The following is an 11638-nucleotide window of genomic DNA, read 5'->3' on the forward strand; positions in this document are numbered from 1 at the left end:
TGTGTGTGTGTGTGTGTGTGTGTGTGTGTGTGTGTGTGTGTGTGTGTGTGTGTTCGTGCGTGGAGCTTTAAGAATGAACTCAAGTGTTAAACAGTAGTAAAATAGAGCGTCTGAAGACAGCCTTTCGATAAAGAGGCTCTGTATTCCAGAGATCACACCACTCCAAACCCCGCCCTATGCTTCTTGGGCTCCTCCCGTTCCAACCCACTCCTGGACCACATTGAAATTGCTCTGATGTTGCCAAACATGATTACACTGCCAGGAGCATCCTTGTCTAACCTCTCGTCCCAAGCGCATCTGAATCCAGAACATAAGAGCAGAGGAACTGAATAGCTTGGAAGCAGTGACTTTAAAATAAAACAATCGTTTTAACATTGTTATAGCTGTATCATAATACCTTATTGACAGTCAGAGTAAAGTGTAAATCATTTTAACAATTTGGCTGCAGGCTATGGAGCGGCTGCTGTGCGTGCTGTTGGTGTTCCTGGCTTGCTGTGTTGTCCAAACAAGTAAGTATCTTTATTCTAACATAGGTCTACTCTAGTGTATCGTAAACTTCGGAATAATTACCAATTAATTTGGTTTATTTGTTATTTGTTCCATTAATGCATAGTGGCAAAGTAAGTATATTTTTAAACACAGCCTACCTTCTTGTTAAATATTATGTCTATCGTAAATGGCAGTTATCAATCGATTTGAAATGTTTAAATAGCCCACTCTTGGACATCGCCTGACGCATCACGACGGGGGAGGGGGCTAGTTATTTGTAGAATGTAGGTCAAATTTGTGTTGCATCTTGAAGAAGCTGCGATAGTGTGCAACACAAATTGTTTCTTATTATGATCAGAACACAATGCGTAGGCGAGTATTTATTTTGTCATTGCACTCGCATTTACCTTTAGATACATTTACATGATCTATTTTTACCGGCATTTGTTTGAATGATCTACGTTCACAGCCTCTGATTTGTTGTTGGCCATGAGATTCCGTGGCCAATCAGATTTAAGAATGTGCAACAAGACGTTTCCGAAAGCTTGTTGTGGAATTGGAGCCGGGCGAGGCTAAAGGATATTTGCATTGTTGTGCACCCTGAGAAGAGCGGCAGTTTACAGTTTTGCACTTTGTGCAAGACAATTATTTTGTTAGTAGGCTATTGTTATTTTAAAGCTATAATCCTTCATTGCTACATCCATGTCAGGATTTATGAATTAAATGGATACTGGGATTTTGCCAATGAGGCCATTTACTTACCAAGAGTCAGATGAACTCGTGGATACCATGTGGCCAGTATGATGGACGTTTGAGGTAGTTTAGCGAGCCAGTGCTAACTAGCATTAGCGCAATGACTATCTACCTAATTATATATACACCCATTGATTATATATTTTTTTAACTAGACAAGTAATTTAAGAACAGATTTTTATTTACAATAACGGCCTACCCTGGCCAAACCCAGACGATGCAGGGCCAATTATGAGACTCCCAATCATGGCCAGCTGTGATGCAGCCTGGATTCGAACCAGGGACTGTAGTGATGCCTCTAGTACTGAGATGCAGTGCCTTAGACCGCTGTGCCACTTATACATACCTAATGAGCTTAGTCCAGCTGTTGAATCCCATCAGAACCCAAAATATAAGCTTTTTTCCCTCCAATGTTTGTAAACAATATAGGCTAAATAAAAACTAAAAACCTGCATAGTCTCAAAACATGGTTCAAATTATAATGTTGATATCATGGATGGTCAGTCCTTACATCCATAGTCTGGCTGTGTCTATGAATTTGAGAGAGGTTACATTTCTTCAGGCCCATCCCTCAGCTTTTTACCAAAACAGAGGCGGGGTGTTGCTTTATTGTTTCAACTGCTCATTCTAGCTTTAAAGTGCAAAAATCTTCCAAATTCAGGTACAGCAGATTACAAGTGAGTTATTGTATAATTAGGCTACATAGCAAGGCTGCAATAGACTATATGTGTTCTCATCAACTGATGTAATAACCAGTCACATTTCAATCTAGATTCTCTGTTGTTCACTCATGTTTTTGACCCTTTCATGATGTATTGATGGCCCTATGGCATCATTGTGGTGGGCCACCTTGAGAATTAAAGGAATCCCTCTTGCCCACCTCCACAAAGCAGGACTTTTGTGTATTTCTCTTGAGGCAACATTCCAACATATTGGTTCAACACCATCTGCCCTGTATGCAATAACATCCAGTGTTAGTATTGGGGCCAGTATTTTTATTTATTTTTATTTCACCTTTATTTAACCAGGTAGGCTAGTTGAGAACAAGTTCTCATTTACAACTGCGACCTGGCCAAGATAAAGCATAGCAGTGTGAACAGACAACAACACAGAGTTACACATGGAGTAAACAATAAACGGTTTTATCATTAGTATGGAAATGTTTGGGAAAAAGTGCCAGGAATGTGTTGGAACTGGCTCTCACACTCCTATCCATTGACACAACAGAGTTGTGTTGTTGTCAGAGCATCAGCAGTCTGAAACAGTTTGTGCTCATTGTCCATTGTCTTATCAGGAGGAGCGGACATCCCTCATATTGCGCAATTTGTAACGTGCAGATATATCGAGAATGTGACATCGAATGGGAGACTCACACTGGGAACTTGATTCAAACTCTTTGCAAATAATCAGAAAGAATACCGTTTTTGCCTTGACATTTTCTGAGGGCCTAAATGGAGAATGCTGAGCGATAAATAAAAGTAGTTGCAGAATGACATGCTCCATCTCAAAAAAGAGCTGTTCCATCACCTATTTAAAAAGTGGTACTGATTAACTGTAAGCCTGTGCAAATCACTTTATCATGCTATCTGTGAACCATGTCCATGCCTTCTAAGTGTCATATTAAGAGATTTTTACTTTTATTAGCCAGCTTCAACAGCTCATCAAACAGTGGGCAGAGCTGTTTACTCTCCTCCAGCTTGTCCTGATAGGGGACGGAAGATCAATTAAACACACCACACATCAGAGGACAGACAAACAAGTATGCCACGTTACATTTCTCCCCAAGGTTAATCAGTAAACCTTGTCAGTCCGAGCCTTTGATGGACTGAACTTTAAGCCTAACCAAATGTTATTGAAGGCAGGGTATTCGCCTGCATCTGACCATCATTTCTCTCTGGGAATGAGGACAGGTGGATATGATAAAGAGAGAGAGAGACTTTGATAGCCTTTAATTAGAGTTTGCAGGTATTAAGTCAATATACTCACCTGGCCCTAGAGGGTCATATTGTGTGAGTTACTAGAACCCAAACTGTTTTCCAAGGGATGGCAGTGTGAAATGTGATCACATCTGGGTATTCTTTTATGTTCTCTCTCAGTTGTGTGGGTATTCATTCACGTGTTGTTCTGCTCTTATTTTGTGGCTTGTCTTGTTCACTCACGAGTGAACTCTATAGATAAGACAACCAGGTAAGATAAGATTAAAGTCACTAATGATAAAACCTTTAAAGAAAGGGAATGCACATGGAAGAGGGTCCCACCAATACAGCCGCCCATAGTACACTTTTACATGGGGACAGCTGGGTCCAGAACTGGAATAGCAGTAACCTGTTTAGCTGTGGAGACATGGTGAATGAGGACATTGACTTCTCATGTTCATACTGTTTGTTCACAGAGAAATATCTGTACTAGATTGCCCCATTTAATTTCCATCCACTTTCCCAGATCTGCTGTTGACATCTGTTGAATAGTACGGAACAAAAAGCAACAGAACTGCGCTGTCACAGTTTATGACCAAAATATCTCAGTAAAGAAAATGTAGGCCAAACTATGGGCCTTCCTCCAATGAGCATAAATTGTTAAATCTTTCCAAATTCCCTAGTAGGTATTATTGTTCCTGCACCTGAAACCGTTGGTGAGAAACTAAAGGTTCACCTCACCCAGGAACTGTCCTGTTTTGAAAATCCATCCCCAGTGGTCAGTAAAAAGAGTATCTGGCCCACTATTGTCTCTACTGTTATTATCATGCAAACCTTCCTCTTGACCCAATCAGCTACCAGTGGTGTGATTCAAGCTCCTCCCTCTGGTCAAGCTCCTCCCTCTGGCTCCTATCAGAAACAGGTGTCCATCCAGTGTTTTGAGGCCTAAGTGCAGGATAAGGAATTCCCAGTGGCATCTGGACACTGCTGTGAGTCATCTCTGTGGCCAGGGGCACTGATGTACAGTACAGTGTCTTAATTGGTTCTTCCAGTTCACTAACTAGGGTGATTTAGATAGGGGGTTGGGTGGAGAGCTGTAGGAGGTCTAGAATGTCTTTGTTTGATGGATGAAGAGCATTCAGAACTGCATGGAGGAAAATTAAGATGTTAAAGAGAACATAACAGCAGCCAGCACTGTATGTCTACGATCTCTTTTCATTTGTCTTCAGTCATCACCACCCAATTACTGACAAAAATCTACATTCTCCACTACCAATGGCAGGTGTAAACGTTAGTGTGTGAGTGTGTGTGCATGTGTATGTGTGCATGTGTCAGTGTGTTTGAGTTGTAGATTCTCCACATTCCTCCTCTATAGGCAGGTTGGAATTTGCATGTTTATGTGTCTGTACATGTATATGTGTGTATGTTGAGGGAGAGGGTCATAATGGGCCTCTCCCACCCATCCCCCTGCCTCTTTGTTGATGTGTTACCAGCATCCCTGCCATAGCCCACTGAACAGCCATCCCCTCCCCCACTCACTGTCACATATGACTGCAAGCTGGGAAATGAGACCCACCAGATGCAACCTGCTCTGGCACTTTTGTTTTAACTCTATACATTCTGATTTATGGTCTGCTCAAGTATTTGCCTCAGATAACATCCACAGAGTTACAGAAAACAGACAATGTTTCCTTTTCCTGTGGTTTATTGTGATGTCTGGATACAGGTGTTCAAATAATGTGTAGTGTTCTTGACTGACCTGACAGTATGTAGATGATAAAGCAGAGAAATACCACTGGTTGTCCTATCTTGCTAAGGCTTTGCAGTGCCATGGGCTTGGCTTGCCACGCGACCCCTCTCGGAAAGCATCTGATTTGTGTACTTTGCCAGGAGTACCAGTACCAGATCAATGTGCAGCTATATACAGTGTCCTCTCGGGAAAGCGTCTGGTTTGTGTGCTTCCCAGAAATAAATAGAACAGCAATTAATTTCATTCATAAGAAATGTATTGTCCCACTATACAATGTATCCGGGGTTGTAAATGTTAGTCAGTTAAATGCTCCTTAAAGCCCATTTTGATTTTGAGATTTTGTTGTTCACCAGAATGAATAGTCATGGACTGACCGTGTGGGTACGTGTGTTTTCCCCTTATAGACGCAGAGACAGTATGCGGGATTAGGCAGTTCTTGTGTGGGAACGGGAAGTGCATTACGCTGAGATGGGTGTGTGACGGAACAGATGATTGTGGAGATGGAACTGACGAGCTCCCCGGAACCTGCTGTGAGTAACACATACCGCCGTAGCTAATAGGAATACAATAGAGGATTGAACCACACTTCTAGTTCAACATCTTTTTCAGTTTCAGTCACTGATGGTTGTTCTCTCTTTTCGGTTGCACCTGTAGCGGCCAGAACATGCAGAACCACAGAGTTTAGCTGTGGTGGACGTCTGAACCAGTGTGTTCCCAGTACCTGGCTCTGTGACGGCAAAGCAGACTGTGAAAATGGAGCTGATGAGGAGAGCTGTGGTGAGTGGTCCTGTCTTCTCCACTCTCTATTGTACCCTTCTCCCCAACTTACCTCCCAACATTTCCCCTTCTTTCATCTACTCTCTCTTTTCCCTCTCAGTCCCATTCTTTCCCAACTGATATAAACCTGACAAATGAGGCTCCCCTCTAACACACACATCTCTGTTCCTCCCACAGCGCCCAAGCGCTGCACAGATAACAAATTCCGCTGCAGTAACGGCCAGTGTGTGTCAGCCTCTTTTGTGTGTGATGAGGAGTTGGACTGTGATGACGGGAGCGACGAGGCTTCCTGCCCACCCACCACCTGTAGCTCCACCTCCTTCCAGTGCAACAACTCTGTGTGTGTGCCGCGCCTGTGGGCCTGCGACGGAGACGTTGACTGCTCGGATGGCTCCGATGAGTGGCCCCAGAACTGTGGGACGCGAGCCCCTGAGGGTGCCCCCAAGCCCTGCTCCCTTCGGGAGTTCCAATGTGGCAGCGGGGAGTGTATCCACGGCAGCTGGAAATGTGATGGAGGGTTCGACTGCCTGGATCGCTCTGACGAGACCAACTGTAGTGAGTACATTCCCTCTCTCATATTACCCTTTTATTACTTCTGTTAGCTATATTCGCTTTAATATTTTCTGTCTTTAATATGTAAATTGCATATGGATTTTTGACTGACCTCTCAATCTCTCCTTCTCTCCATAGGCCGCCTCACCTGCCGCCCCGATGATTTCCAATGCGGTGATGGCACCTGTATCCACGGCGGTCGCCAATGTAACCGCCAGTACGACTGCAGAGACTTGAGTGATGAAATAGGCTGTGTCAATGGTAGGCTCTTGCCCCACATAAAGCTACTACCCCTGCTTCTACTACTGTGACCTACTAAAATGGTAATACTACCTTTGTGTTATAGTCACACTCTCCTCTCCTCCACAGTGAGCCATTGCAAGGGTCCCACCAGGTTTAAGTGCCGTAGTGGGGAGTGCATCAGCATGGAGAAGGTGTGTGACAAGCAGCGTGACTGCAGGGACTGGTCAGATGAGCCTCTCAGAGAGTGTGGTGAGTATAAAGATGGAACATGTACTTAGGGGGAAAATAGTTTTGTCTATGGTTAGCTTCTCACGTAAAATGAGTTGGATGGAAACCGTGGGAATGCTATCTAGCTGTGGTTGCTGAAAGAAAGAAGGAGTTGTGGACTGGTGTGTTGAACTGTCACTTTTCTCTCCTCTAACCCTCCCTGCAGATTCCAACGAGTGCCTGTACAACAATGGCGGCTGCTCACACATCTGCAATGACCTGAAGATCGGCTATGAGTGCCAATGCCCCACCGGCTACTACCTGACGGACAAGAAACACTGTGAAGGTTAAACTCCTTACCACTATAGCTGCATTTGTGTCCACAGAGCCCAAAAAGTTGGCTCAATCAGCAGCGCTATTGGATCTGATGTCCTTGCCAATGTGGACTTCAGACTGTACATCCTTTAGGCCTAGTGCCAGGCGATGTGCCCATTGATACCTTTGCCTTAGTTCAATCCTGTATGGCAGTGTAAAGCTGGTGATAGTGGGGTGAGAAGGTATCTGTCCTGACTGGACCACTTCCCTGTGGAGCCATGATGACCCAGTGCTGTTACTGTCACACCCCCTTCGTCTGACTCTACGCCACCGTTTACCTTCTCCAACACTGTGCCAGTTACACAGACGTCATATCTGTCCTGTACCTCTTCCCACAGATATCGATGAGTGTGCCAACCCAGACATCTGCAGCCAGATCTGTGTCAATCATATGGGCAGCTACAAGTGCGAGTGTGAGGAGGGCTACCAGGTCGACCCAGCCACAAAAGCCTGCAAGGCCATCGGTAAGTATTGGACCTAAGAAAGACTGAATGCTTACTTTGCTCATGTTTTGATCAAGTTTATTTTTATATTGTCATGGGTCATGCATTGCAGTTATTGGAACAATACTCTCTCGTCTGATCACACAGGCACTGTAGCCTATCTGTTCTTCACCAATCGCCATGAGGTGAGGAAGATGACACTGGACAAGAGTGAGTACACGCGTGTCATCCCCCGCCTGAAGAATGCAGTGGCTCTGGACATGAACATGGTTGCCAAGGAGATTTACTGGTCTGACCTCTCCCAGAAGAAGATCTACAGGTGAGCAAAGCTTCCATGTTATCTTTATCCATAGAGCCCTGTTGTAGGCCTATTGCTCCCAGTGATATTTTGATGAGGATGATGATTAGAATGATGATGATGGTATAATAAATATATTTTCTCTCTATTGTTCACCCTTCTCCTACAATCCAGCACCTCAATAGACTTGGCTGCAGACACAGCGCAACACAAAGTTGTGATTGACAGCGACATCGAAGCTCCGGAGGGCATCGCCTTTGACTGGGTCCACGGCAACATCTACTGGACCGACAGTATCCGCAGCAGCATCTCTGTGTCAACCGCCAACGGGAGCCGCCGCAAGACTCTCTTCCAGAATGATCTGGCCAAGCCCCGCGCTATTGTGGTCGACCCCCACAGCAAGTAGGTCCCACACTGGCTTCAGGAATGAGCATAATGACTGAAACATTGAGCCTACACAGGATATCTGTTGAATGATGACATGCTTCAATAAATGTGTTCTCCTGCCCTCGTAGCTTCATGTACTGGACTGACTGGGGAACTCCAGCCAAGATTGAGAAGGGAGGTCTGAACGGAGGGGACCGTGCTGCTCTGGTCACAGACGACATTGTGTGGCCCAATGGAATCACCCTTGGTGAGCACTTTCATAACTTCCTACCTTTGTGTGTGAGGGTGCGCATGCATAATTGTGTGTGTGTTTCTGCATGGTCACTCTGGTCTGACTAGTTTCTCTTGTCCTATCCCCTGGTCAGACCTGCTGAACCAGCGGCTGTACTGGGTGGACTCCAAGCTGCACACCCTCTCCAGTATCAACGTCCAGGGTGGTGGCCGAAGAACACTCATTATAGATGAACACAGGCTAGCCCATCCCCTAGGCATCACTGTGTTTGAGGTGAGTGCCAAAATTACAACTTTAACTTTTAAATGAGGCACTATGAAAATAAGTCTGAAAATAATCATATATATTTCATATGTTTATGCAGAGATTAGAAATGTTTAAATGGAGTACTGTGTATTCTGTGTGTAGGAAAGAGTGTTTTGGACAGATGTCAGCAACAATGCCATTCTGAGTGCCAACCGTGTGACAGGCAGGGACATCAAGCCTGTGGCAGAGCACCTGGTATCCCCAGAGGACATTGTGTTGTACCACAACCTCAAACAGCCAACTGGTATGTATCAGGTCTCTCAGATTTTTAATCTTCCCATAGTTAGTTAGATCAGTAGTTTGTTTATGCAAGAGTAGCCATGGAGTTAGGCACCAATGGGTTTTTGCATGACGGTTGCACCTCAGGGATGCATTTTATTCAAAGTGCTATTTTTGTGTTTGGAGCCTCAGACTATTACAATTAAGTTGCAATGCTGCAGTAGCATAGCAATAGCAATGTGCTTTCTATTGAGACAAACCAGTACCCAGACTTAATCCCCTCCTCCCCTCTGCCCCACTCCAGGCAGGGACTGGTGCAAGGTGGCCAACGGAGGCTGTGAGTTCATGTGTCTGGCAGCCCCCCAGGTGGGCATACATTCCCCCAAGTACACCTGTGCATGCCCTGACAACATGCTGCTGGCCAAAGACATGAGGAAATGTGTACCAGGTATATATCTAGCTAGCACCCTCAGCCTCTCTATGTAGCATAACACAGGGGAAATATATGATCCCTTGCTTCCTGTATAATATCTAACCTAAGTGTTATCTGTATATTGACTAGCTGCACCAACACCTGCAGCTCCAGTCAAGCCCATTGTTCCCGCCTCCAACCCCCCACCGGCACCCGCCCACACCTCCCCTGCACCTCCAGCCCGCGCCACCACTAAGGCCCCCATCATCGCTACCACAGTTACGCCTGCGCCTCCCCGCACTACCAAGCCTGTGCCATGCAACTCCCAACCTGCCCAGCCAGATAGACCCAGGATCCCCCAGGCCCAGACTACCACAGTGCCTCAAGTCACCACTCAGGGTAAGCATGACTTAAATGTGTGCTCTCATTAAATGCAGAAGTTATCAGCAATGAATATTTTTAAAGATGACTTTCCTGGAACATCACACTTTGACATGGTGTATCATTGGTCTAAATCTGTCTTGTTTTTCCCTTCAGACATCCGCCATGAATTTGCTGCTATACCCACAGCCCCTTCAACCCCTGCAGCTTTATACATCGCGCTGCCTATAGGTAAGTTGCTTTAACATCACTGACTTAGACACACAGTTAGCATGATTATTACACACCAATGATGTTAAAACCCCACTTTAGCATCAACAAATCCCCTCTGACCTGTATGTCTCTGTGTCTCTCAGCCATTGTGTGTCTGGTGGCCTTTGGTGCCATGCTGGTGTGGAGGAACTACAGGCTGAAGAACACTAACACCATTCACTTTGAAAACCCAGTCTACCAGAAGACCACTGAAGAACAGGTGCACATATGCAGGAGCCACAGTTCAGACGGCTACTCCTACCCACCGGTAAGAGGTCAATCTTTCATACACAGTCAATCTCAATGTCACTTGGAGTATGCTAGTGTTTTTGTATTAGCAAATGTAGCCTATGGTATGTTGTACAGTAGCTGTAGTTCAGTGACCTAATGTATTACTCTTTGTTTCCTTCCCCTCAGAGACAGATTGTGAGTCTTGATGATGAGGCTTGACCGTAGTGCTGCCGTTCCCTGCCAACACAAACGCTTTAAGAGGAGAAAGCAGAGGAGTAAGAGAAACATTTTATATAAGCTACCTGGACAATCTTATTTAAAAAATGTTACCTCACAACCTCAAAGACATAAGAAGGCAGAGAAAGTGTCATACCGCTGACCAAACCACTGTGTGCTCAAAGACAAATGGAAGCTCTGGAAAGAAAAGCAGGAAAAGGAGGAAGATTTCTCATTCATGTGTCTTTCTTGCCCATTTGTGCACAATCCAGAGCCATAAGAGACCATCAACTCATCTCCACCAAGCTTGAGTTTTATTGGCCCATTCTACACCATAGTATTTTTCTCAGAGACTATTTGTCTGAACTGTGAAATGTCTTACAAATAGAAGACTGTTTAGAAGTTGAACCCCATTATGAAAGAACAGTAATGTAATTGTAATATTTGAGTGTTTTGTGTTTGTGAAGAAGTGCCCTTGATATATGAGGTTAATGCAACTTTATTTAACACCACTTAGAATTGAGAAAAATCTCTCTTTCTTGTTACGTAGAATTCAGAAATTAGGTATTGTAAATAACGTAGGTATTTATTTTACTTATGTCCGAGACTGACAAAATGTTGAGAAATAATGAGCGGATCATATCTTTTACTATGTCTAGACTAATTTCTTTGTTCCTGAATTGTTTTAATATCAAAATCGGACTTAAACTAACACCTGAGCCACTTGTTGAAATGAAACCCTTTGATAGTGAATGTCGTCTTGAATTCTATACATGAGCCAATTTTACCTCTATAACATCACCAGACAGGGACAAAGTCAAATCATAGCTTTTTATACCAATCGTCCACATTGCCTCACTAGTGGAGCACTATCCAAATGGACGGTTAAACACACTGACACTTATACTGTATGTCTATGTGCCTTGGTAACACTATTGCTGTCAATTTCCCTAATATGGTGTTTAATTGCAAGCCAAGACAGTAGATTTAGGACAGTCTGTCTGAGATGTATCTTTCTCATTTTCTGCCTTGTCTAACTTTCTGTCATCCACTCCTTCTCAAGCTTCCTGTTCTTTCAGCCCAACTGTGTGAGAGCAGTATATAATTGTGTAATTCTTCTATGACAGAAAGCCTTAAAAAATTGGTTTACGGGACCATATGACCATAGGAGCCATGACTACACTCTTAGAAAAAAGGGT

The 11638-nt window shown here is 44.3% G+C and overlaps 1 protein-coding gene across 1 annotated transcript; it reads left to right on the forward strand.

The window, feature by feature from the left end:
* The first annotated feature begins 241 nt into the window (after positions 1-241).
* LOC120038853 (low-density lipoprotein receptor-like) lies at positions 242-11192 on the forward strand. Its single transcript, XM_038984443.1, has 18 exons — positions 242-509; positions 5313-5438; positions 5563-5685; positions 5863-6240; positions 6376-6498; positions 6607-6729; positions 6914-7033; positions 7401-7526; positions 7653-7824; positions 7978-8205; positions 8319-8437; positions 8556-8695; positions 8831-8972; positions 9252-9395; positions 9510-9758; positions 9897-9971; positions 10097-10260; positions 10410-11192. Exons 1-18 carry the CDS (start codon positions 452-454, stop codon positions 10440-10442), a joined length of 2643 nt encoding a protein of 880 aa, XP_038840371.1. The 5' UTR covers positions 242-451; the 3' UTR covers positions 10443-11192.
* The last annotated feature ends 446 nt before the right edge of the window (positions 11193-11638 follow it).

The sequence above is a fragment of the Salvelinus namaycush genome, chromosome 3 (assembly GCF_016432855.1).
Source record: "Salvelinus namaycush isolate Seneca chromosome 3, SaNama_1.0, whole genome shotgun sequence".
In the NCBI taxonomy this organism is placed as follows: Eukaryota; Metazoa; Chordata; class Actinopteri; order Salmoniformes; family Salmonidae; genus Salvelinus; species Salvelinus namaycush.

Coding starts and splice junctions, on each gene's coding strand:
- LOC120038853 (XM_038984443.1), top strand. CDS start 452: ATGGAGCGGCTGCTGTGCGTGCTGTTGGTGTTCCTGGCTTGCTGTGTT. Junction 6,499..6,606: donor TGAAATAGGCTGTGTCAATG/GTAGGCTCTTGC, acceptor TCTCCTCCACAG/TGAGCCATTGCAAGGGTCCC. Junction 9,396..9,509: donor CATGAGGAAATGTGTACCAG/GTATATATCTAG, acceptor TATATTGACTAG/CTGCACCAACACCTGCAGCT.